Source organism: Phyllostomus hastatus, unplaced genomic scaffold (assembly GCF_019186645.2).
Source record: "Phyllostomus hastatus isolate PE091 unplaced genomic scaffold, TTU_PhHast_1.1 phas_scaffold_317, whole genome shotgun sequence".
Lineage (NCBI taxonomy): Eukaryota > Metazoa > Chordata > Mammalia > Chiroptera > Phyllostomidae > Phyllostomus > Phyllostomus hastatus.
In genome coordinates this window covers 1,114,554-1,142,075 of record NW_025334023.1, presented here as the reverse complement: position 1 = coordinate 1,142,075, position 27,522 = coordinate 1,114,554, and the positions used below count along the sequence as shown (strand labels likewise).

At 41.6% G+C, this 27,522-nt stretch overlaps 2 protein-coding genes across 5 annotated transcripts in view; one reads left to right on the top strand and one right to left on the bottom strand.

The window, feature by feature from the left end:
• Positions 1-7,143, bottom strand: part of RNF121 (ring finger protein 121) — an 82,254-nt gene extending 75,111 nt beyond the window's left edge. Inside the window, exon 1 of one of the 2 annotated variants that reach the window (XM_045818145.1) lies at positions 7,051-7,143. In XM_045818145.1, the coding sequence (XP_045674101.1) occupies positions 7,051-7,113 (63 nt within the window). In that variant the 5' untranslated portion in view covers positions 7,114-7,143. The remainder of the gene's footprint in view (positions 1-7,050) is intronic. The other variant, XM_045818147.1, reaches the window with a different exon arrangement.
• Positions 7,144-7,533: 390 nt separating this feature from the next.
• XNDC1N (XRCC1 N-terminal domain containing 1, N-terminal like) overlaps positions 7,534-27,522 on the top strand; it is a 38,147-nt gene continuing 18,158 nt past the window's right edge. The window contains exons 1-9 of one of the 3 annotated variants that reach the window (XM_045817868.1): positions 7,534-8,000; positions 14,980-15,152; positions 16,919-17,060; positions 17,841-17,996; positions 19,084-19,262; positions 23,818-23,900; positions 24,134-24,306; positions 26,099-26,171; positions 27,053-27,180. In XM_045817868.1, the coding sequence (XP_045673824.1) occupies positions 15,108-15,152; positions 16,919-17,060; positions 17,841-17,996; positions 19,084-19,262; positions 23,818-23,900; positions 24,134-24,306; positions 26,099-26,171; positions 27,053-27,180 (979 nt within the window). In that variant the 5' untranslated portion in view covers positions 7,534-8,000; positions 14,980-15,107. Of the gene's footprint in view, positions 8,093-14,979; positions 15,153-16,918; positions 17,061-17,840; positions 17,997-19,083; positions 19,263-23,817; positions 23,901-24,133; positions 24,307-26,098; positions 26,172-27,052; positions 27,181-27,522 lie in introns of all 3 variants that reach the window. The other 2 variants (XM_045817865.1, XM_045817867.1) reach the window with 2 other exon arrangements.

Sequence of the window (27,522 nt, the reverse complement as noted above, 5' to 3'; positions counted from 1 at the left end):
TTTGTCCCCTCAAGGAGTTCACTGCCTAATGGGGGAGACAAACAATGCTACGGAAGTGACATTGAAGAAGCGCTGACAGAAACCTGCATAGGGAGCTCTGGTGGCAGAAAGCAGGGCCTCAGATTCTGTGCCCATAACTCCTTGGTAAGAAGCAATGTGGCATTAATTAAAACATGAAAACGCTTCATAAGTAGTTTATAAGTAAATATTTGTCAAGCGCTATTTATGTCAGTTAACTTTTGATTTAGTCAACACTTCCTTAATCTTGAGCAGAATCTGTATCTACATTCTCATTTATTCAATATATTAGTGTCTACTATGTGCCAAGCACTGAGGAATGTACAGAAATGAGAAAGACGACCCCTTCATTCAAGGAGTTAGAACATTTCTCTTCACCTTTCTCTCTCTCCAATCCCCATTTATTGATCAGATGACACCTTAAACTCCTTCTGGAATTAGATAAGTTATTAACTCATAAGGTTAATAAAAAAGTGACTTAGAAAGCAAGAGTGAGCAGGGGATGGGAGGTGTTGTAATGGGAAACCAAACAGGGAAGACTGTCTGCAGACCTGTTTCTGCCAGAGTGTGAGACTCCACATAAAATGTTAATGGATATGGAATTTGAGGTCATATAGTGGCCTTTTTATCTACAACTCTCCTATCACCATTTTTCTTCTCTTATCCAATATTATTAGCACAGATTAACAATAATTATACCTTTGTTCAGTCATTCACTAGTATTTACTGAATACCTGAGAGGAATTATAGGAAACATAAGGCATAGTCAAAGCTGTTCAAGACCTCTAAGGTCACCTGTTCCAAACCAATCATTTTACAGATAAAGAACCTAGGTACGGACAGGCTGGAATCCTTCATGAGTTCGTATCTTCACACATTTATTGAATCATACTCTATGCCAGGCACCAGGGATATAAGTATACATAGGACTTTCAAGGAGAATCCAGTCTTAAGGGAGAGAGAGACAGCATGACCCCAGTCAAATCACCTCTGAAGTCCTATTTAGAAATGTCTAGTGTAAAACAGTAGGAAAAGCATATAGTATTCATAATGCCCAGAGTGATTAAGAGCACAGGTACTAGAGTCTTAGATTTTTACCCCAGCACTGTCCCATGGCTGTATGACATTAAGCAAATTACTTAAATACTCTATTCTTCAGTTTCTACATCTGTAGAAGGGGGATAACCATAATAGTACCAACCTTATAAGGCTGTAGTATTAAAATGTGTATAAAACACTTATGAAGGACCTGGCACAAAGCAAGTATTCCATATTATTTCACCTTCAGCACTCTCCTGCTGAGCCCTGGCCTCAGAATCCTTCTCAACATAGCCTTCTAAGCATCTGCTATCATTTGGCTATCTCTGAGATAAAACAAATCTGCTACTTCTAGTCTAGAACTTAGGTCTATCATTTACTACTATAGTTTTTCCCCAGTATACTATGCTACTACTCATTTTATATACCTTTTAAAAAATCCCAAAATAGGCCCTTGCTGGTGTGGCTCAGAGGATTGAGCACTGGCCTGCAAACCAAGAGGTCACTAGTTCAATTCCCAGTCAGGGCACATGCCTGGATTGCCCCCAAGTAGGGGTGTGTGAGAGGCAACTGATCGATCAATCACACATTGATGTTTCTTTCTCTCCCTCTCTTTCTAAAATAGAAAAAAGAAAAAGAAAAACAAAATATATGGTCAGATATCCAAGATTAAATTTCAGTCACACATGACTCAAACCATCAATAAGATCTTGGCTTTCACAGACAATCCCTAGAGAAGAAAACCCCTGGAAACAAGGAACATTTACCAGATGTCTACAGGGAGAGACCCACAAGAGGAAAAACAAAACACAAAACAAAGCAGTGATTACTACTTAAAGAAGCAAGGATGGGAACTACCACACTCTGCCTTCTGGGGTTTACCAATCTAGCTAGGAAGAGCAGATATGACATGGACTGCCGTTTTGTCCTTGATATACCCAATATCACAGCACCTGTGACACATTTTTGTACTTATTTATCTACCTATGCTCATCTGCGAACTCCTCATCCATCTTGGTATTATCAGGTATAGCGCACAGTGCCTGGCACTCAGCAGGTACTTCAGAAAAGTTTGACAATAAATGAACACAGAGAAAAATTATAAAATGCCGGGAAAGAAATTATCCGTATAGATCAATATAGTTTCAGAAGCCAAGAGAGCTCCGGGCTAGAACAACCTTAAAGTTCAAGTGGAATTTGTAGGGAAAGGAAAGGTATTCTAGGCAGACAGGACAGCGCCAACAAAGACCTGAGAGTAATCAAAAGTTTTAGATATAATTTAATCTAACAGTTCATTTTTCATGGGGATGTTATAAACATTCAATCAAAAAGTATGTACTGCCCTGGCCGGTGTGGCTCAGTTGGTTGAGCATCATCCAGCAAAGCAAAAGGTCACTGGTTTGATTCCCAGTAAGGTACATGCCTGGGGTGCAGACTCGGTCCCCAGTTGTGGCACATGTGAAAGGCAACTGACTCATGTTTCACTCATATACCAGTGTTTCTTTCCCTCTCTTCCCCATTCTCTCTTTAAAAAAAAAGTATGAACTACTGAGCAGAGGAACTAGCACACCATAAACATTTGCTAAATGGTAGCTATTATTACTACTACTCAAAAATAATAATTATCAAACACTTATTAGATGTCAGATGTATACATGTATATCAGGCACCATGCTGAGTGAAGAGAGTAAAACAATGAACAAAATAGACTTGGACTCAGCTTTCTTAGGTAGTTAACAGTCTAGTGGGTGAGACAGACAGTTAAAATAATGGTTGCCAGGGCAGGGCTAGGGGAAGTAAAAGGGATCTGAAAGAATATAAAGTCACCCAATCAGCAGGCAGTAAGAGACAGCTCCTTGAAAGGCATTCTGAGTCCCTTCAAGGACTGTAGGTTTCAACATGAGATTTTGTTTGAATAAAGGGTTTCATGACTAAATAAAGGTTTAAAAAGCACCCATCTAGTCCAACTTCCTCTTTTAGCAAGAATAAAACAGAGCCCAGGAGAGGTAAATTATGCACTTGAAGCAATAATACTTCAAGTTAGTTGTAGGCTAGAATACTTGCTTTGAGCTTGAGCTGGAAACTACTCACTGATCTGCATGATATCACATCATTTTGGCAGATGAACAAGCACTGAGAGTGGACACATCCAGAATTTGCAAGCACTGGGTAGGCAGACAGGTTGGCCCTGACTGGATGTTTAAATGCTTTTCTACCTTAGGTTCCAACCCAGCTCTCTCTGTGTCAAAATGATGCCTCCAATTTCTCTCAGGAGCTGGCTAGCTACCCCTTCTGGGAGGAACTCATTGTGTCCAAGAGCAGATCTGAATCTGCTCTGGGCCTCTTAGCTGGTACCTCTTAGCCTATAACCCAGGCTATAGTTCAAGCACCCTGTGGTTGGTAAGTTGAGAGAAAGAACTGAGGTTGGCCAGTCATCGTAGCCTTTTTAATACCCAGCCTAAGCTGACTAGACCTATTTTTCATCTTCCTAACTACCTCTGGGCTAATCGCTCCTCGTGACCAAGGGTTCAACAAAATCAAATTATCAGTAAATTGAAGGATCTGTACAGAAAAAACAATGTTCCTTTTGTTAGCCTCCACTTTGAACCTGTGAGGAATGAAATGTTGCTGCATGTTTTGGAGATGGAACTTTTGTACATAAAGAAAGGGGTAGTTTACTTTAGTAAGATGAGTCTGCAGTTTAGGTCTTTAACCTGAGGGGAAACAAACACTTTGGAATGTATAAAAATGGGTTTAAATTTTAGTGATACCACTTAGTAGTTGCAAGGCTGTTGGCATGTCTCAAATATTCTGAATCTAACTGCCTTGACCATAAATAGAGCTTACTAATTAATAACTCACTTCATAAATTAGACTAAAAATGCCCTTTCAAATCAGTCAGTTACTAAATGTACTATATCAATTTTCACATATAATTGAAACCATAGTTTTAAATTACCTACCTCTAGAGCACAATAATAGAGAAAAAAAAAATGGAATCCAGGTGCTCAGTGCCTCATGGGCTAAGTTCAGTATAGCACTGGCAGACCTGGGTTGCAATCTGTACTTCCCCACTCACAAACTGTGGAATTCTAGGAAAGTTACTTAACCGCTCCAGCCTCAGACCCCTCACTTATAAAATGTGGTTTATATCATCTAACTGACAGAGCTACTGTTAGTAATAAATAAAATAACCAAGGGAAAAGGCTTTAAACAGGGGCTGGTTTACAGTAAGGATAAACAAGAGCCCTTTTTATTGGTAGCTCTTTTCCTAAGCCATCTTTTCTATCCACCTCTTTAAAACAGGAAAATCAGTTAGCAAAGCCTAAATTACCTCAACTATTAGAGAATAATGAAAAACACAAAAGAAGAAGAAAGTACAGTGGATGAACTGATAGCCACCATTCTAGCCTACTTATCACACTAATGGCATCTGATATTGAAAAATATAGGTACAACATTCTGAAGGACAAACCATAGCATGCACAATCTTTCCAAAGGAGTGACAAAGAATATCAAAGTATTTTTGCTAGGCTATCCAATTACTCTTTTATAATCTGGGCTCCACAGTCCAGTCCCTACCAAGCAGAAAGTGCTACAGGAAGGCTATTCTGATGCCACAAGCAAATCCTTGCTTCTTTGTAAACCCACCTCTATCATACAGACTTCACTAACTTCCCCTAGCCAACGGAAGTGCTTGTCTCTTGTGCCTCACTGAATTTGCTACACTCTTCCACTATGAATAACAATTATCTCATATTGTAAAGGACTATTTGCATGTCTCTTCACTATTCTGTAAGTTGTAAAGATCCTGTCTTACTCATCTTTGATTTCCTAGTACATAACACATGGATCCTCATAATTACAAATTAAAAGATGGGTTTCACATTCTTTCATGAGTTAAGGATGCTAAGAACAGCTGGGAAGACATTAGCAGAAACTTAAAAACTATGGTCTGACAGGCCAGACCCTTGTTTTGAGGGGGGAGTTTGTTTGGAGCTTGAAGGGATGACTGACTCTTCCTGCTTCTCAGAGTTACTTTCTTAAAAACACAGAGGACAGAACCAGTCTACACAAAATTTCTAGACAACAAATTATATTCTTTCTCAGTAACAATTAACAGAAGTTTGTGAGATGAACGCTTGTGGTTACATGTAAGGTTGACCCCTAGGCATGGCACTACTAGATGCTCTTAAGTTCTAAAAACAATTAGGGAAGAAAACCTAAGAGGAAAAATCAAAAGTGTCTTCATCATAAACCTGATATATGTACCTAAAATCAGGCTCCCTCAAAGGAGATCACAAGACTAACAAACCATATACAATAACTTCAACACAGTATATATGCCTTTTTCAAGGCACTTTCAAATATATCTCTGAACTGCAGCCAACTGTAATCACAGAAACTTAAGGGCCTTGGAAGTCATTTTCACAACCACCTCACCAACCAAGTGGTATTCAAACACCTCTAGTCTCTAGTAATTGGGAGGTATGGTACTAAAAACTTCTTTAAAAACCAGCCCCTGCTCTCATCACCCGACAGTTTCTCAGTCTCCTTCGCCCACCTTCATGATCACAATCAAGTAAACCAAATCCTCCAAGTCATCCTACCACCAAACAAGCTTTTTAAGTCCACTTCTAATCTCTTTCTCTGGGCCTCATCTTCAATTCTCCCCACCCACCCTACCACCCACAACAAGGCCGGGGCATCTTAAGATTCTGATCCTGCAGACATTCCACAGGTTCCATTTCTGATCATCATTTTCCTTCCTCCTGTTCCTCAGTGCTGTCCACATGTTGTCATATGTAAGATCACAAGCACTCCTATGCATCTTTTGGCTCAGGATCTTTTCCCTTGCCTTTTTCACCTTCTCTCTCTGCTTCTCCAGTTTTTCATTTCCTTCAAACTCAGTATCTCCTTTCTCCTCCTGATTCCTTCAAGGGCCACTGGTAATTGAACACACCAGTTGTTAAGTATATATTAGATAGATAGAGGGGACATATACCCTCAAGAAGCTCACCCTCAAAGAACTCACAGGTCTAGGAGAGGGAAAGAGAGAGAGAAAGAGAGAGAGAGAGAGAGAGAGAGAGAGAGAGAGAGAGCGATCATTAATCCTTTAACACTCAGCTTCTCTGGGAAACCTTCCCCAGCCCAAATAGAATTTGTCCCCTCTTCTCAGTGCCACCATTACAGTATAGTTCTGATGCAATGACTAGTCTTGTGTGTCTTCCACCGCTAGACTGTGGGCTCTTCCATGGACAGGTGTGTCCCTATCACTTAGCCCAGGACTAGGCACAAATGTGATACTTAATGCCTGTTAAACGAATGAATGGAAGAATCCTAGTACACAATTATTCATTCATCCATTCGTTCTTTCATTCGTTGATCCAAACTTTACTAAGCATACATTATGTACAATCTCCTAGACTGTAAGATAACTAAAATAACTCTTACGCAAAAATAACTCAAATGGAAAAGATGCAATACAAATATAAATGATGAATCAATCATGAATAAACTACTAATTGATTAATTTAAAAAACATGAAAGTTATAATACTAGTAGATTAGCACTCTTCCCCGGTAGGCATCCCCAACCCCCAAAAAACCAAATTAGTCTTTTCCCACCGTGAAAGCCCAACCCTCCCTTGCCGAAGTCCACGCCCCTCCAACTCAAGCTACCTTCTCAGCCCTTTAGTCCTACCCTAGGGCCCCCAGCCAATAATCTCAAATTTTACACCACCAGCCCTCTGGCTTCTCTTCTGTCCTCCACCTCCACGCCTGAGATTATTGCAGGTGTTCCACCCCCAAGACCACCTTCCAGTACCCGACTTTGGTATACCTCAGATTTTCCTCTACGCGCATCCGCCCACCAGTTAGCTCCTTCCCTCTCTGGACCCCGTCTCTCCTATGAAATGAATTACTCCCAATGAATTTCCTCCGTTCTCCTTCTTCCAGTTTCAGGCTGAGTCTCTCCTTGACTCTCAGCTCTTACCTCATCCAGCTCGTGTTTCCCGGGAATACCTTCTCCAACCTGCACCTCCACCACTACCGCCATGTTCCTTAGTTCTCCCCCTCCCCCATGCGCCCGCGAGCCAGCTGCTTCCGCCGCTCAAGGGCTCCTAGCCAATCGAAGGCGTAGGCTCCCGCATAGGGGGCGGGGCATCAAGACAAGCTGAGACCTGACAGGGACTGAGACCATCTACCTGCTACTCATTTAAAGGTCAAGGAGGACAATTCCCCTGTACTTCCAAGCTTCGGCGGGGGACATTCTTGGAAAATGAGAAATTGGGCTTGTATTATTTTAGGGGCAAATATTTCAACAATTCTCGTCTATGGAGAACCAAAAAGAAGGACCCATAAACCGTCAGCTTTCGCGATGCTCCCTCACTGTAGACTTCGAAGAGCGAAGCGTGGAGGCCAAGAACTACATTTCCCAGAATGCATCGAATCTGACCCGGAAGTCTCAGTTCTTCTCTCTAGAGGGGAGATTTGTGTTGACTGAGAATATACAGCTAACACGTGGTTGGGTTTTACTGGTCACAGCACACGTCATTTTGCCTCAGTGGGAGTCATTTTTTAAGAAACAGAGACTTCTTGAGGCCCCAGGACGAATTTCTGGGCTTCGGGAAGCGGAAGAGTCGCGCTCCGGTCAGAAGGCGGAGTTCAGAGGGTCGAATTGGCGGGAGAATGGGTTTGTGGTCCACCATCTGAGGCCGCGGTGCCTGTTCGAGGTTCATTGTCCCCGGCGACGGGCTTTGGGGATTGTTGGTGGCAGGGTACTGGCCGAAAAAGAGAAGGAGTGGCTAAAACAGCGGGTTCCGAAGAGCTGTGAAAGTGTCCGCGCGGCCTAGGCTCCAGATGTTGAAGAGCCTTGCGGGACCTCCAAGGCACCCAAACTATTTCTTCGGTGCTCACGTCTCCGGAGCCAGGTCACACATCTCGGTACTCTTCCTACCCCACATCTTAAGTCTCCAACTCGTACCTTTACCCCCTTCTTATATACCTTATTCACTGTGCTGCACCCCAACTTATAGGTTAGTATTGTAATTCATTTCTTAACCCTGTTATTTGTGCATCCGGACCCGACGCCTCGAAACTCCCTGCTCACGCCCCCTAGGCGTTCCTCCTGGGTCTATCCGGTGAACAGGGCTGGGATGACCTGTGGGCTCACCAGGTCTAGAATGCCAGACAACTATTTGAGGGCCTTTAGGAAGTTACAGGGTAATATTTACACCATCTACATCCGTCTCATTTACTTAAAATGGGTATTGTTTTTATTATGTGAAACTTAATATAGAGTATTATAAACATTACCCTAAATTGACTATTGACACCGTGATCTATTTGCTTCCTCATTTTAAAAAAGATAAAATAAAACAGATAAAAGTTGAATTTATCTGTCTTCTATTCTCAGATCCATTACTCTTCTATCCCCTCCAGAAGCAACTAGTATAATTAGCTGTGTTTTCTCAGTCCATTCAAAAAAGTGTGTATATACAATATAAGGATTGTATTAATTTTGTTTGTGTAAATGAAAATAAGTGCTATTTTCTGTGTATTATCTATAACTAAATCTTTCACGTTGCTATTTTTTGAGATCTGTCCGTATTTATGTATATTTACATCTAAGTATTCCTTTTAACTTAAATAGTATTCAATTGTATGATATATAGCATTTCATTCATCCATTCCTCAACTAATGGACACTAGAATTTTATGTTTTTTGCTATCAGAAACGTTGCATGTGTCTGTGCACACGTGAGTTTCTACAGCTACACTGTAAATACAGGGCACTACTGAAAATACAGCTAGTCAGAATAAAGAGTGCTGGAAGTGTTTATGAGGAGGCCCATTTCCCCATATTATTGCCAGTCTTTCATATTATAAACTTTTAATTTTTTTCCAGTCTTAAAAGATGAGGTATTTGCAATTTCCTTATCACTAGAGAGGCCGAAGACTTTTTAAATATGGGTTTTTATCATTCAGATTTTATTGTAAGTGAATTGTATGTTTATATCTTCTCCAGTATTTTATTGAACTGTTTCCCCTTTTTGATTGATTTGTAGTACTTAAAAATAGGAATTCTGAATACTTTCAAAGTTTATATGTGCCCTGGGTGGTGTTGCTCAGTGGATTGAGTGCCGGCCTGCAAACCAAAGGGTCACTGGTTCAATTCTGAGTATGGACACATGCCTGGGTTGCAGGCCAGGTCCCCAGTAGGGGGCATGCATGAGACAACCACACATTGATTTCTCTCCCTCTCTTTCTCCCTCCCTTCCCCTCTGTCTAAAAAAAATTTTTTAAGTTTATATGTTTTGCAAATACCTTCTTTTGGTCAGTCATTTGTATTTCAACCTTCTTTGTGTTACTTAAAGTAGTTTTTGGGATTCCGTTTTTGATCCATTTGAGTATAATTCTTAAAATACGTTACGAGGTATAGTTTACTTCTGTTGTTCTTCACATTGTGAGCCAGTTTTCTGAATACCATTTATTACTTCATCTTTTTTTCTGACAGAATCATGTTTCTGTTCTCTTAAAACCAACTAAGCAGGTTGCAAATTCCCATTTATGTGAGTCTGTTCCTGGTATCTACATTCTTGTTGCTATAGATAGTACGTTCTAATGACTGTGACTTTGCAATTCAAAGGAGTTGAAATCTACTGGAGTTGGTTTTTTTTTTTTTGAGATGTTATTTATTCATATTTGGAGAGAGTAAAGGGGAGAGAGACAGGAAGGAGGGAAACATCGGTTGCCCCTCACACCCCCCCAACCAGGGATTGAACAAGCATACTTTCTACTTGTGGGATGACACCCAACCCATTGAGGCACACCAGTCAGGGCCACTTCTCTTTTCTTATAGTTTTAATTATATTTTATTGATTATGCTATTGTCCCAATTTTTCCCCCTTTGTTCCCTTCAGCGGGCACCCCCCCACACACACACACACACACACTCCCTCAGGCAATCCCCACACATTTGTTCATGTCCATGGGTCATGTGTGTATGTTCTTTGTCTACTCCATTTCCTATACTATACTTTACATCCCCATAACTATTCTGTAGTAGGTGTTTGTACTTTGTAATCTCCTCACCTCTTCACCAATTCCTTAGTACCCCCCTTCTATCTGTCAACCATCAAAACTTTGTATCCATGATTCTGTCTGTTATTGTTTGCTTAGTTTGTTTTTAGATTCAATTATTGATAGAAATGTATTTATTGCCATTTTATTGTTCATAGTTTTGATCATCTTTTTCTTAAATAAGTCCCTTTAACATTTCATATAATAATGGTTTGGCGATGATGAACTCCTTTAGTTTTTTCTTGTCTGGGAACCTCTTTATCTGCCCTTCGATTCTAGGTTATAGCTTTGCTGGATAGAACAATCTTGGCAGTAGGTCCCCGCTTTTCATGACTTTGAATATTTCTTGCCAATCTCTTCTAGCCAGCAAAGTTTCTTTTGAGAAATCAGCTGACAGTCTTATGGGAGGTCCCTTGGAGATAACTAACTGCTTTTCTCTTGCTGCTTTTAAGATTCTCTCTTTATCTTTAACCTTTGGCATTTTCATTATGATGTGTCTTGGAGTGGGCCTCTTTGCATCCATCTTATTTGAGACTCTCTGTGCTTCCTGGGCTTGCATGTCTATTTCTTTCACCAAATCAGGGAAATTTTTTTCCATTATTTTTTCAAATCGATTTCCAATTCCTTGCTCTTCTGCTGGCACCCCTATAATGCAAATGTTGGAACTCTTGAAGTTGTCCCTCCAACAGCTTATACTATCCTTGTTTTTCGTTGTTCTGATTTGTTCTTTTTTGCTCCCTTACGTTCCAAATCACCAATTTGATTCTTGGCTTCATCCATTCTACTATTGTTTTCCTATATGTTGTTCTTTATTTCAATTAGTGCATCCTTTGTTTCTGACTGGGTCTGTTTTATGCTGCTGAGGTCCTCACTAAGTTTCTTGAGCATCCTTTTAACCAATGCTTTGAACTGTGTGTCCGATAGATTGCTTATCTCCATTTTGTTTAGTTCTTTTTCTGGAGTTTTGATCTGTTCTTTCATTTGGGCCATGTTTCTTTGTCTCCTCATTTTGGCAGCCTCCTTGTGTTTTTTCTATGTATTAGGTAGAGCTGCTATGACTCCCTGTCCTGGTAGCATGGCCTAATGTAGTAGGTGTCCTGTAGGATCCTGTGGCACAGCCTCCCATATCACCCAAGCTGGGTACTCAAAGTGTGCCCTTTGTGTGGGCTGAGTACACCTTCCTCTTGTAGTTGATCCTTCATGCTGTTGGCAGATCAATGGGCAAGATTTACCCAGGCCAGTCAGCTGCAAGGACTGGCTGTGACCACTGACCACCAACCTCTACCTTCCGTGGAGGATCAAGCTGTGCAGGGGCAGGGTGGTGGTGTTCCAGCATGGTTTGTGGCTGTCCACTGAGTGTGCCAGCTCTGGGGTTTTCTGGGTGGTACAAGCCAAGGTCAGCCCCTACCTGTGTTTTTCCCCAGTGCTCTCCCCTCCCCCACCTAAGCTATAAAGCAATGTGAGATGGCTGCTACTTGTGCTGGGCTTGGAGATTCCCAGGCAAAGCCAAGCTGTGAATCTAGGTTGGCTGCTGCTAGTGCTGGTCCTGGGGCTACTTAGCAAGAGGTAAGGGGGCTGAGGGTTCACTGAGGCCAGCTGTGGCTTATTTGAGAGGATTTAGGAAGTTGTGAAGCATGAGCCAAGACCAGCCATTCATATAGAGAAGTCATTGTTCAACTTGAGTAGGCCTGGAAGTTGGGTGGGATGCAGTCTCAGGAGATCTCCAAGGTAGGGCAAACAGTGTTAGCCAGGTTGATAAGGTCTCAGATATGATACCTTCATGCCTATTTTGTGGCTCTTTGTGGGGAGGGTTCAGAAAAGGGACAGTGGCTTCTGCCCTCCTTTTTATCTGGGAAAAAGCTATCCCCCAGCTCTTGCCTTAATGCCAGACACTTCAGTTCCTCCCTATACACCACTGGTGCCTTCCAAGCTGCTAGCCTGGTACTGGAGCTCAGAGGAAGTAAGTCTGAGTAAGTCCGTGTGTATAGTCTTTAAGAGGAACTGCTTGGGACTCCAGAAGTTTCTTCCACTGACTAAATCCCGTCTGGTTTTTGCAGCCAGAAGTTATGTGGACTTATCTTTCTGGCACTGGAACCCTGGGCTAGGGTTCCTGGTGTGGGGCTGGGACTCCTTGCCCCGGAGATATCCCTTCATCCTTTCTTCCAAGATATCCCTCCACATGTGGGTGTGGAACCAGCCCATTCCACGTCTCTGCATCTCCACCCCTACCCCAGTCTGGATGGATGTGGTTTCCTTAATTATGTAGTTTCAGACTTCCATTCAACTCAATTTTTGATGGTTCTGGGTGATGGTTCTTCTTTATTTTAGTTGTAATTTTGATGTGGTTGTGCAAGGAGGTAAGTTGAGTTTACCTATGCTGCCATCTTGAACAGAAGTCGGGGCCATTTCTTTAATCTATCTTTCTAGGACCATCTTAGCAACTTGTGACCCTTTATTTTTGATGAGTATCATGTTTGCCAGAAACTTCTGTTGAAATTCGGATTGAAATTATATTGACTTAATAAATTACTCTTTTTGATGGCTACTTTTTTATGCCTACTGTGTTTCAGCACCTCTCTGAGGTGTGGGGGATGGCAAACATGTAAAAAATCTGTATCCTCAAAGAGCTCGCTAATTAGCAGGGAGACAAATAGGGTAAAAACACCATTGCTAAAAAACAAGAACAGTATATGCTGGTGCAAAGAGGTCAGAAAGTACCTAATCCTTGGATAACTGCAAGCAATTTGAGAGATGGTGATGTTCATGGAGAAGACTGTATGTATCTTATTCACCATTCTGTGTCCAGCACCTGGTACTGGGCCTGGTGCCTACCAGACAACTCCCAAAATATGAACTAAATGAAATACCCAAGACTGACAATTTCAGGGTTTCCAAGCCTAGAGTGTAGTTTTGGGGCTGGCTAGGTCAGACATCAGTATGTTGGTGATAAAAGATGATGGAGTTTTCATATTAAATCATAAATGTGTACTGGAAATATCTCCAAACATACCATATCTTAATTATTTTTATATTTCCAATATCTATCAGAGAATAGGAAAAATTGTTGAATGTTCAGTGAGTTCCTATTATGGGAATAAACAGCTCTAATTAATCTAAAGGCCTAGTATGGTAACTCAGAACTTATCCTGCCTTCTTCTCTTTTTGAAGCCTTGGCACCGTGTTGAATGTGACCTCTGAGGAATGCTTAACCTTCATGTGGCTTTCACTAAGAGTTTGTTACTACCCCAATCTGAGCACTCGATGACTGCTGGTCCTTTGGAGTTCAGTTTGTATGGTCATTTATTCAGTCATCATCTATTTGCTAATCTGGAACTATAAGTTTCTTCCTCTTACACTGAAGGTACAGAAATGAATCAGACATGAAGCCTGTCCTCCAAGAGCTTACAATTGGTCAAGGGATATAAGACATATACCCAGCCCTGGCTGATGTGGCTCAGTGGGTTGCATGCCAGACTGAGAACCAAAAGGTCACTGGTTCAATTCCCAGTCAGGGCACATGCCTGGGTTATGGGCAGGTCCCCACTTGGGGGCAAGCAAGTGGCAACTGATCAATGTTCTCTCTCATTGATGTTTCCCTCCATCTTCCTCCCTCCCTTCCCCTTTCTCTAAAAAAAATAATAAAGTCTTTTTATTTTTAAAAAAAGACATATACCCAGATAATTGTAATACAGAATTGAGAGGGTGGAGCTATCACCCTGAGCTTGTTGAGCAGAGTGGAGATGACATTTTAGCATCCAAGTTGTACTCAATTTGATAAGTGGTTAAGGGAAAAAAACATTCCAAGCAGATGCAATGGAATGAGCAAAATTTTGGAAGTGAGAAAAATATTTTGGGGTGGGAAGGAGGGAAGAAGACCATTATAGCCAAGAGTATATCAGGGGTCGTGGACTTACATTAAGGGGCCAGGTGGGAACAAACCTGAGTGAAAAGGGCAGGATATAAATATTTGGAGAGAGATCTACATATAAACACTCACACAACTTTAAAACACCTCTAGCCAAGGAATTGTTGAGCAGAAAGCAAAAGGTTGCTGGTTCGATTCCAGGTCAGGACACATGCCCGGGTTAGAGGTTCAGTCCATGGTTGGGGTGCCTGTGAGAGGCAACCAATCTGTGTTTCTCTCTTGCATTGATATTTCCGTCTCTTTCTCCTTCTCTAAAAGTAAATAAAATCTTTTTAAAAAATGTTTAGCCAAAGGCAAAAGTACAAATACCCATATGAACTTTTAAGATTATATAAGTAAATGAAACACTGATAGTCAAGTAAAACACATCCTCTGATTATAGGAATAGGAGATGAAGCAGAAGATGTGGAGATCTACATTGTACATGTTTGAGGGGCCAAGCTGAATTAATAAGTACCTACCATGTAGCAAGAGATTTGCATATATCAGCAAGCCATCAAAGCTCTCTAGTAGAGGAGTGGCTTAATGAAAAGCTAAATTAGGAAGCTTCATTTTATGGGAAGAAAAAAAAGAGGCTTGTATCGTATATTTACTTGAACATTTGTTGCACATCCTTACTATGTGTCAGACTCTTAAGCATGTAGAGATGAATGATTTAAGGCACAATCCATGTCCTCACTACATATAAACCCAACATTAACATCAATATATCTTTTTGTCCTTGCTGTTCTGTTGCCGCGTGGTTGCATTCTAGCTGTTTCAGATCTGGTTCATCAGTTGGTGTAGATCTGGTGTCTGCCCCCATCCCCACCAAACACGTTTTGGTATTCAGTAACAGTCTGTATGCTGCAAATAACTCCTGTTACCAGGGAAACAGCCATGGCTAGTTTATTTTTCTTTTGTTCTCTTCTTCAGGAGTACTAGGATTTTTTCCCTTCTGGAAGCTTACGGTACCAAAACATAGGCAGTGCCAAAGTGCTGACAGAAGAAATCTCAGGAGAAAGCATTCTCGCCTTGGACTTGGGACCGCTGCTGGACCCACCATGGCTCCTGTGAAGATTAGTCACGTGGTATCATTTTCCTCTCAGGTATATTATCAGGCATGTTTTTTTTTCTCTTGGTAACCAAAAGGAATGGGGAAAAAAAATAGGAGACTTGACTACGCTTTCTGGAAATTTCCAATTCTAATAGGAGAGACATTGTCCCTTCTCCAGGAGTCCAGAGTTGAAGGGGTGAAACCCACCTCTTGCCCCAGGTTGTTCCCAGAGCAAGGCAGGACACATGAGAGTATTCCCAGGAATTAAAGATAAACAAGGAAACAGCCTCAGATCCCACCCTTCGTTTGGAGGAAACTGACAAAGCTATAGGACCAAAGGCTGTATCAGGGTTCCCAGAAGGGAAGTTTAGTCACTCTGTCATTGAAAGCAGACCAGGACACTCAAGGTCATCCCTGACCTGTGAGGATATCACCACCATCAGCAAAGGTGAGCTCAGCCTAAAAGTCCACTTTCAGAAAATCCCAATCATCCCAGTTAGAGCTAGATGCCAGCACCCAGCACTGACTCACTGTGGTGATTAAGGGCTTCTCCCCCTTTCCTCTGCTGTCATTTTCCTTTCCATGTAGCCACTCTCCCTGCTCTTCCCCTTCTGTTACCCTAGTCTTTCTCAAGGAGTGCTGTTGGCCTTTTGGGTCAGATAAGCCTGCATTTTATAGCAGTATCATTTGCATGGTGGAATATTCAGCACCCATGGCCTCTACACCCTAATGACATAATGCTTTCTAGTCATTATGATAGTCAAAAACATCTCCGCACATTTCAGAAAGACCTTTAGAGGATCTTTAAGAACTAGTGTGTAAAGTCCTTTTCTAAGTTAAATAGAAGAAAAGTTACCTTTATCCTCCATACCTACATGGTCAGCCTAAATGATTTTCTTCACAGTCTCAGCCTTATAAAATGCTAGAGAACATTAGCTGTCTTCTAATATTGTGGTTTTCAAACTACTCTGTGGGGACCCACTTTAAGAAGTTGAAGGGAAAAGAGACATGTATGTCTCTAGGCACCCCCAAACTCTGCTTTAAAAAGGGATATGCTTTTATTTGTTGTAAACACACACACACACACACACACACACACTTTAGTATAAGCCTAAGGTTTAAAAAAAGGGTTTTACTACTAAACCAGAAAACAAGACTGAAAACCATGAGTCTAGTCCTCCCCCCTACGTATGGATGAAGAAATTTACATCCAGAGAGAGAAAGTAGTTTGCTCTAGGCCTTTTCACCAAAAATATCTGACTTTGGGTTAGAACTGAAAATTTCTATCTCAGTATCACTATTTCAGCCTTTGAATAAATTACATTATTTCTACCTATCACTTGTAAACTTAGAATAAAAAGCTGTGCCTTTTTTATCTCATAGGGTTACTTTGAAGACGAATGTCTGTGAAAACACCTTATAAATGGTAAATAGCATAGTGCGGTGCTTAAGAGCTCTGGGTTTAGAAACCTGGGAGTTCTGACTCCGGTTGGTTATTCAGCCTTGTGGCCTTGGATAAACTCCTGAACCCAAGCTTCAGTTTATTGATCTGTTAACTATGAAGAAATAATAGTAACCACCTAAAATTGCTTTGAGGATTAAATGAGATAGTGTGGTAAATGAAGGGGAGGTAAACGGCGTCTGTAAGTTCCTGGGTGCGTGATAGCTGCGTTCCTGCGGACTTCATCGAGTGAGTGCCTTTCCTGTCATGTTGAGATGCCTGGAAGGGTTTGAGAGTATAGGGAGCCCTCAGTCATGGGCTTCCTTTGTTCCCTTGGGCTCAGTAAGGTGCCTGATTTTCTCCTCTCTCTGACTTAGGATCCCAAGTATCCTGTGGAGAACTTGCTGAACCCAGACAGCCAGAAGGGACCTTGGCTCAGCTGCCCTCAAGATAAGAGTGGGCAACTCAAAGTGGAACTGCAGCTGGAGCGGGCGGTGCCCATTGGCTACATCGATGTAGGTGAGCAAGCTCTCTGGGGCCTCAGGAGAGCACTGGCATAGCATTTCCCTCCGAAGCTCCACCATAATGTCTCGATTCCGTCTGGCTGACTAGCCTTCATGGAATAAGCCATAACTGGTGTGAAGGGGAGATATGGCCCTTGCCCTTGGAGCAGGTAGGTGGTGTTGGCAAACTCTAAGGGTTCCATTCACATAGAATTGAATGTGAATGGCACCCCTTGAGTTGTGCGATGTACCTGCCCTCCTTTGATCCGAGTGGTCTGGGTGAAGCCTTAGGACACTGACATAATTATAAATGCCAACAAACAATCGATAAACACTTCTAAATATCAGTGTCAAGAGGATGCTGGGGGTGAACTCTGCAGGCTAATCTGGGAAGGCTCCATGGAAGTTTATGGGTTGAAAAGGTTGGCCTTAGAATTCTCTGGAATATAGAGCTGACAAAGACCACTGGTCTCAGCTCTGTCAGGACAGAGAGATGTCAGGACATCCTCCCTAGCAAAGATTTAAGAGAGAGTTTCGCACGGCCTGCCAGAGCCAGAGGACAAGGAAGCAGCAGATCTCTTTAGTCAGGGGAAGGCTTCTGGCTGAGAGGAGCATGGCGAACCTTCACATTGTACTTAGTGGGCTAAGGGCTTGTTTCACGTCACGTACTGGTTCATTGTGTCGCTTGACCTTTCTGAGCTTCCAAGTAGCTCCATTCCCTGATTCCCTTGTGTACGGTCAGGGGAGCCCCTGTCATCCAATAACACTTTTCCTTCTCTCAACCTCTTGTCCCCAGGTAACTGTGGCTGTGCTTTCCTGCAGATCGATGTGGGCCGCTCTTCCTGGTCCCTGGATAGACCTTTTGTCACCCTGCTCCCTGCAACCGTGCTAATGTCTCTAGCCGACTCAAAGCAAGGGAAAAACCGCTCAGGGGTCCGCATGTTTAAAGATGGTAAGGAGGGCAAAAGCAGAATTGGGAGAGAAATTGAAGGAGGGAGGGAGAGAGATTATGAGAAAAAGAGCTGCGGTACGATAGACGGCCATGAGAGCTGGCAGGTGTGTACTGTGGGAGGGAAACTCTGCAGGGGCTTGGTTATATCTCTTGGGGGGCATGGTAGTTAGTGAGCGGACAACTATGTGATATGTTTGTGAGTGAGTTCTCCATGCTGAGAATGCATGGTACCTTGGGATATTTATGAGCTCTGATTTATATTTACACTCAGCATGATTCCGTGAAGCCTGATGGAGAACCCGCATTCATGACTAGTGTGTTTTTGTTTGTATAAATGTAAGTATGAATGTAAATGTCAGTATAGGATGGATGTTTACATAAGTGATGGAAGACTATATGATGATTATAGTTCTATAGCATATAGTGTTTCCTGAGCTCTGTTCTATGCAAAGCTCTGTGTTCACTAGGCACCGCAGAAGAAACATAAGACCTGATTCCTGGCCCCTGGGGATTTAGGATTTGTCTGCATTTAAATTGGAGGTGTTTGTAATGTCAGGGAAGAGGGATGAGAGAGGGGCATATGAAGTGGAGGAGATGAGGTCCTACTAGATAGTGCTGGGATTGAAGGAGAGAAGGGTTTGTAGTACTGGTATGTGATGCTCTGAGTGAGTGGGTAGGGCATGTAGAGCTGTCAGAGAGGCCAAGGGCTCATAGTCCAGGAAGGGCGTGTGCAGCTCAGCTAATCCATTTGTTAAGTGGTCACCCCAGACCCCAGCACTGCAAATACCTCCTTTTAAAATGAGACATTGATGAGGTTACAGAAGAAGTGTAGAATGAAGATGTACTCACGCTGGGAGTGGTGTGGAACCATGAAGGGAGAAACGATGATGTGTGAGAGGGCCCTGACTTGGTGCTCAAACTCTGAGCACCAAGGCCAGAGGGGTACTGATGACCTCCATTATTCCTTTCATTGCAGTCTACTCTATATAGGCCCTGCCTTTTCTTGCCCCTGCTCATTATTGACCTTGTCTTCCTTTCTCCCTCCCATTCATACATTTCCTCTCCCTCTCATTTGCTTTCTCTTGAGATGATTTCCTGGCTCCCGCCTCAAGTGAGTCATGGGATAGACTTCGCCTGACTTGTTCCCAACCCTTCACGCGTCATCAGTCCTTTGGCCTGGCCTTCCTGCGTGTGTGCTCCTCTCTGGACTCCTTAGATGACCCCGGGGTGGATCCGTCAGCCCCTGTGAGCTCTGTGCCGAGCCAGGTATGGACGATGGTGGAGCAAGGACTTAATATTTTCCCACCCTTGTCAGCTTCTGGTTAGGAAGGTGGTGCTTGATCGAGTTACAGATACAAATCAACACACATACATTCAAATACAAACATAAATGGGTGCATTACCTGTACTTACAGGTAAGAATGAACTCTCCTTTCCACATGTGAAAGATCCAAGTGAGCGAACCTTCAACGTAGTGTGCACAGAGCTGTTGGACCATTTGTCCTTTAGTCATAATGAAATTCTTTGGGGATTCAAACTTAATCTCATTCTTTATTTTTAGGTTATTGGGGACTCTAGCTTTCATCAGACTCTTCCTTCTAGCACCTGAAATTCCCAGGACTCACTCACAGTCTCTCTGTCATTGTTCCCTGACTCAACTACCTAGCCAAGCCAGTTATATTCTTAGATATGTGCTCTGCAATTTCATGTGCTCTCTCGCTTTCTCTCCTCGCACAATGCACATATACTCCTCGAAGGAGACGTGTAGGTTTCTGGCTATGTATAAGTACCTAGTCAGTTTACCTCCCCTTTTCTCAGCCAGTTTCCTAGTTTTGTTTTGTTTTGTTTTTTCTTCCTAAGCCTATTCTGACTCCTGCTTTCTTTATACTGGTGTTTCTATTTATTTTTGTAAGCCAGTACCCCCCGCCACCATGATTCACTCACAAATATAAAGATACAAGGTTTGTCCAGAAGTTATCCCACCGTGTAATATGAAAAATAAAGACATTTATTGAAGAAGATACAAGATACATGAAACATTGTACATAGGACAATGATGCCTCAGTCCCTTTCATGTAGTTACCTTGGGACCTCAGTCAGTCCCCCCAATCACCATCAGCTGCCCCATAGTATTTTTCTGAGTCTCATCGATGGTGTGAAATCTCTTCCCTTTCAAAGGTGATTTTTAGTTTTGGGAAAAACCAGAAGTCACAGGGTGCCAAATCTGTGCTGTAAGGGGATGCTGAGTCACCTGGGTGATCTGATGTTTCGCCAAACTTTCTGCACGAGATGTGATCCATGAGTAGGTGCATTGTTGTGCTGAAGCTGTGAATCACCAGTTGCTATAGCTGCAGCTTCTGAATCATCTGAATAGTTTTCAGGAAGGAATATTCAAGCTTAAAGCAAAATTTGATGCAGACTCGTTGCTCTATTCACTCAGTCATTTGGAATGCAACAGCCACACAGTACACACGCTCACTCAATGGCATCTACCACCCCTACTGACTAGTACAATGAAGTTGTCATTGTTCACACATGCGCATTCCAATCCACTCTTCTTAGCTCCCAGGTTACACAGATGTTGCTCAAACCCTTCTTATTATATCAATAATGGCTGGACTTTTTCTGGGCAGACCTTGTGTAATCACACAAAGCTGAATCATAGAATTCCAGAGATGAAAAAACACTTGGAGAGTATCAAGCCCCAACCATCTCATTTTACATGTAATTTAGGGAAATTTACATGTTCAAATTCACACAGCAAATCAAATCAGAGTAGGGACCAGAAATCAGGTCTCCTGTTATTACACCATAGTACTTCTATACACACTATACATTTTTAGAAGTTTCAAACATCAACATAACCAAAAGAATTTTAGTTCCCAGGACTGAGCTTCAATCCTATTGAGACTACTGAGAAAAAGAAGAGACAACATTGAGAAGGAAAGGTGGAGTTAGAGCAGACAAAGGAGGAGTAGGTGCCTGTAGTACAGCCTTGGGAGAGACCCAGAGAGCTGAGATAAGTGAAGCTTGGTCTGAGATTTACCCTTCCATTGGGGGAAGAGCTAAATAGTGCACAAGGACCAGTGGAAGCAGTCCAGTGTCTCCACCAGGTCCCAGTATCACAGAGCTGGGAGCTGTCATGAATGGAGCTAGAGCTCTGTGGCCCTGGCTATACAATAAAATGGAAGCTCTGTGAGATTAGGAACCTGTTTGTCTTGTTCTGTGATGCATTCCTGGCAGCTGGAACAAAGTAGACTTTGAGTAAATGTGCTCATTATATAAATGACCTTTGGAGGAGAATTGTAGATAAGGCCAGTATAAAATTTATCATCCAAACTGAGACACTTGCAGAGCAAAAAAGAATGCTATTAATAACTATACAGAGCCCTAACTGGTGTAGCTCAGTGGGTTGGACATTGTCCTGCAAACCAAAAAGTCACTGGTTTGATTCCTGTCTGGGGCACATGCCTGGGTGCAGGCGAGGTCCCGGATTGGGAGCTTGCAAGAGGCAATTAATTGATGTTTCTCTCATACATGGACGTTTCTCTTCCTCTCATCCCCTCTCTCTAAAAAAATAAACACATAAAATTGTTGTTAATAATAATAATAATAATAATAATAATAATAAGTATATAATTACTTATATATTATATACTTATAATTATAATTATATAATTATAAGTATATAATTATTATTATTAACAATTTATGTGTTTATTTTTATTATATTTTATTATAATAAAATTTATATTAAAATTTATATTATTAAATTTATATTAAAATTTATATTAATTTTAGTATACTTAAATAATTTATTATTATTATTATTATTATTATTATTATTATTATTATTATTATTATTATTATTATTATTCTGAGACAACTGACATAATAAGCATGACTGTTCCAGGCAAACCAGGACATACCCCCACCCTAATCATAGTATAAATAAGGACTTTGTAAAAGTCTCTTCCATTTTGGCCATCTAAATTTGCCCTGCACCTTTAAGACCTTGGTGGTATCAAGGAGGGATCAAGGAGGAAGCAAGTCAGCAACTCCAGGGCCATACTGTTAGAAAGGCATTGAACATCAACAGCAGAATGAAACATACTGCAGGTACCTCACTGAAACCACATGGAAAGGAGATCCTGAAACATTTCTGTAAGAGAGGATTAATACATGGAAACGAATTGATGGCACTTAACTAATTTAAGGTGTCTAAAATGCCATAGGCATTTCTTTTTAAATGTCTCATTCTAATGGTAAGTTATAGTGAAAGCAAAATATGAGGACTTTTAATCCTGTGAAACAGGATCTTTTGTGATCACCACTTTTCCAGTAAGGAAACAGCAGCCAGAGAAGTTCAGAGGGATGTCCCAGGTCACACTGCTAAATCAGCCTTGGCAACCTGACTCTGCTTTGCCTGTGCAGGGCAGCTTATTTCCTAACAATTAATCTTATTTAGAGTTATCTCTACAGAGCCAGCTAGTTACCCTTTATAGTAGTATTCACTCTAAAATTTATGAGACAAGAGTAAAGAAAAAATAGAAGCTGGTAAACAAAATATTTCAAAATTAATGCTGGGTCCATGATGAGATCGCAATGGCACTTAGAAAATATTAAACAGTGAATGTGAGTAAAAATACCATTTCTCAAACTTGCAGAATGAGGCCAAAGTGATGCTTTACAAGAAAGACATTTACCTTTAAAGGAATCTGTGATGAAAGAATCAGAGCTGAAAATTAAAGAAAAAAGTTTAATTTTTTAAATTAAATGAAATTTAGAAAAATAAAGAAGGAAATAACCACAGATGAGTTGACACAGATAAATTGAATTGTGGCAAAGAATTAAGAAATTGTAGCATTCCACATAAGTAAAATTTATGTAGAAATGATCTATTGTGTGGTTTTCATACACAGACATTTCTGGAGTTTGAACTGGCGAGGTTTATACAGTGCCTGTGGTAGACACAGTAGCTAATGCTAGAAAGAGGCGTGTGTCATCGAATACGCATGCTTATATGCACATCTCTTTTTATAGATGACTAACATTGGTAGGCATTTAGGTGCAGGTAAACAAAATAGTTCACACAATAAATTATAATGGAAATTAAACAATATTTAGAAGAAAAAAGTGATAAAAATGTCCCCAAATAGTTCAAAATAGAACTAGTTTTTGTGTGTGTTTGGGTGTTTTATTTATTTTTTAAAAAATTTTATCTTAATTGTTGTTGCAGTACAATTTTCTCTTTTACTCCCATCCCAGCCCACCCACCCCAAAATAGAACTATTTTTAAATATAAAGAAATATATGTGTACAATTTGTTTCTCTCACATAGGTGTATAGAGATGAGTGATTTGAGTTTTATACCTACATGAATCAATGTTATATATGTATAAATTTAATATATCATAAATAATTAAGTATTATATTTAATTAAATATTAATTATATTTAATATATAAATATTAAGTAGATATAATTAAAATTATATGTGTGTACACACACTTTGAAAAGTTTGCACATGATATTAATCTCACAGACTCTTCTTGATAGCATGTATTCTTTTTTCCCAGGTGTTTCAGGATTATGACAAAATCCTTAGCACTGGGGAACAAAGCATACAAAATTACCAAAATTCACATCTTAGAGCTGAAAGAGGGTGTACACACACAAGCAAAGTTGCCCTGTACAAGTTTTTGCAGATACGTTCACTCACTAAGCTGAAGTCCTTAGGTTTGAGAGTATACATGGCACTAGGTGGCAGCATCCCCTGGTGGTGAATGTCTGTACTTCATAGTTCTCCATTTTCTTTTCAGGGTTCTAATGCTTCAGAGTCTGATCCCAGCCCCTGGATGGCTAATCCTTCCATCCGGAGGACATTCTTCCCAGAGCCCCAAACGTACGTAGCTGCCAGAGTGGAAGTCTTCCAGCCACTTGTCCTCCTGGAAAAGAAAAACAACCAAGTCACTCACAGGCGGGCAAGCCCTACCTGGGTTCCTCCAATTAATCACATACTCTCGGTCTATATCTATATAGCAAACGGGCTTTCTTGGTTAAATGCCACTAACTTGGGTGAGCAAAATGGAGTCTGTTTTTGGAATGAAACCAAGCATTCTCTCTGTTTCCCTGTAGGAGCACCAAGGAAATTTCAGAGCTTAGGAATATCCTACAGCAGCTGCAGCCAGGGACTTTGGGGCGTTCAGCTCGCATGGTACTTTCAGCTGCCCACAGGGCACCTCCGGCCAGTGGGGCAAGCTCAAAACACAGCCCTGCAGAACCAGGTCCCAGTCGTCCAGACAGTGCAGGTGAGGCCCCACGACCTACCTTTGGCTCCTGGCTCTCCCTAGCACCACCCTTCCTCCTTGTGTCCACCACTGCTCTTCAGGGACAGCTCACAAATGGCACTTCATGTGGCAGAAAAGAATTGTCGTGTCTTGTTACCAGAAGAGAAATCAAATATGGTATAGTGACTGAAACAGCACTGGCCGAGAAATCGGGAATCCTTATCTCTTTGGGCCTCAATTCCCTCATCTTCAAAGTAAAGGAATTAAACCAATTGTTATTTATGCCTCTTACACTATTTATGTTCTGTGATCACCTCAGATGGACAGTTAAGTCAGGGTGCTGGTGTATGGAGCTTATTGGAGAAATAAAGTAGGGGGAATACTGTGCTTATATCACAAAGGAAGAAAAGATTAAACATTTTGGAGTTCCTACCTCGCACCATACATTGCTAGGCACTTTTACTAACTTAATCTATTTGATATTCACCACAAACTTACAAAGTAGACAGTGGTATAGCCTTTTATAAAAGAAGCTAAGGTTCAGTGAAGTAGAGTATCCTCAGTCACACAGCTCATGGGTGGCAGAGCTGGGGTGTGCACCCCAGAGCCCTTGTTCTTACTGTTGTGCCATAGATCGTAAGAGCGAGAAAACAGGTAGAGTTCTCATTGAAAAACCTTGGTTTCACTGAAAGGAAATGGTTTATCTGTCATTTCAAAGAGCTGAACAAATCAGTGAAATAATGAGTATATCATTTCATTGCAGAAATGAGTGTATTGTTTCATTGGTTACCTTTTGTTGCATAACAAATCACTCAAAAATGTTAGTGGCTTAAAACAATATTTATTATCTCACACTTTCTCATGGTTAGGAATCTAGGCGTGGCTTAACTGGGTCCTCTGGCTCTGAATGTGTTGCAAGACTGCAATATCGCAGGCTTCGCCTGGAGGGAACTGCTCCCTCGCTCGCTCACGTGCTTGTGGGTAGGATTCAGTTCCACCTGGGCCATTGGACTGAGGCTTCCCTCATCTCCTGCACCGTGAGAGCCTCTCCACAGAGCATCGCACAATGTGGCAGCTTGCTTCACCAGAGTGAACAAGCTGGAGGGAAGAGAGCGTTGGCAAGAAAAAAGTCCGTCTCGTAACCTGATCACAGAAGTGGCCTCTCATCACTCTTGGCCAAATTCTGTTCATTAGAAATAAGTTACTAGGCCCTGCCCCCACACTAGGGGAGGCATGAATGCCAGGAGGCAGGAATCCATGGGAGTCATTTCAGAATCTGCCTGTCATATAAGGAGAGGATATAGTTTATTATTTTAAGAGATGGAGAATGGAAAGGAAACTAAACCTTTTTAGGCACCCTATAGGCTGGGTACTGGAGCTGTGATGGCACTTTGAAACATATTAAATGCTATACAGAACATTTCATAAGTTCTGGATAAATACGTAGGTGGTTGTTGCTAAGTTTTATTCACTTGACCATCTCTGTGCAAGGCTCTGTGCTAGGTCCAGGGATACCACAGCAAATAAAACACAATGCTCCACCCCTCGTGGAGAGGCATATGTCAGTGTCACACAAGAGATCTAAAACTTAAGACTGTGAAAAGGGCTTCAAAGGCAAAGCAGGATAGGATGACCAGATTTGGATTAGAGAACCCAGGAAAACTTCCTCACAGGAATTAGCATTTTCTCTAAGACTTAAAGACCGAGAATTAATCAGGAAAATCAGATAGAGAAAATATTCTTAGAAGAAGGAACATCACATGTGAAGGCCCTTTTGTTAAAGAGCTAGCCTGAATGAGCATTTCTCACACAGAGCCCAGACCAGAGGAGCAGAACTCAGAAAATGAGGTGGGCAAGATGAAGAGACAGAAAGTGCAAGCCCGCAGGTAAGTAGGTTCATCTGAAAGATCCAAATCACCTCCCTAAACCTTACTGCCATCTTCACCCGTCTTCTTCTGCACTCATGTTATAGTTATGTCAGGGGGCGCCCTTACGTCAGGGGCTTGATCTTGCAGTCTGGACCTGGAGGGTAGAAGAGAAAAATGCCTTTGTCCACATGGTGTCAGGTGTGGGGCCGGGCAAGGAGGTGGCTCTGTAGTGAAACAGAATTTGAAGCAAGGTACACTGTACTTCTTGGATTCTTTACAATTAAAATCTTTTTCTGCTTCAGTGGACACTAAAAAAAATAAAATAAAAAGATAACCCACAGAACATGTGAGAAAATATTCCCATATCATACATTCAATAAGGAACTTGTATCTAGAATATCTAGGAACCCTCATAACTCAACAATAAAAGAATCTAGTTTTTTAAATGGACAAAGAATCTGAATAGATTTTTCTCCAAAAAAGATGTGCTGGGTATATGCAGAGCCTGTGGGGATAGAAGAGTGGGGAGTGACTGCTGATGGCTTCGGAGTTTCTTTTGGGTGTGACAGAAATGTTAGGTAGTTGTGGTTAAACAACCTTGTGAATATCCTAAGACCACTGAGTAGTGTACTTTAAAAGGGTGAATTTTATGTAACGTGCATTATATCTCAATAAAAAATAATAATAAACCTAGAGGCAGTAATAGAAGCTGTGTTTTGAGGTGTTCAGAGGTTTAAATGACCTCCCTAAAATCAGATACATCAAGTGGGAAGACCAGGAGTCTCAACTCAGGGCTTCTGGCTCCATATCAACTAAACTCTTTTTCACCCTAATTTAAAGTTCCTTCGGCCCTTATGGCTTCTTGCTAATAGCTGGTCTTTAACTGTTCTTTCTCACAGACCTTCATCCTCCTCGAGCTCTCAACCAAACAGGAGGGGGAGAGCAAAGGCGGGGCAGAGAGAGCACCACCGACCCCAGGCCCCAACCAGCAGAGTCCAGGATAATGGAGAATGTCCCATTTGCGCAGGTAAGCTGCTTGGGCACAGGGCTTGTTGCAGGACTGTGGAATAGGAGACCTGGGAATGCGGCCAGGAAACATTTGAACTTGGACTCCTACCCTGTCTGCTGTGCAGTTACATACAAGTCTATATTGAGCACCTGCTCATGTTGTGTTGGCCAAGCCGAGGAAGGGACAGCGGCTGCGTCCTCAGGGGAAACATGAAACAAAACAATATAAAACTATCAGATTTTTCTCTCACTCAAACTGTTTATGCAGGATTGCTCACTAGGAGGCAATAGAATACTTAAAGAGGTCTTTAAAAATAAAATACTGTAAAAAAGACAAAAACTCTGTCAAAGAAAGCCTAGA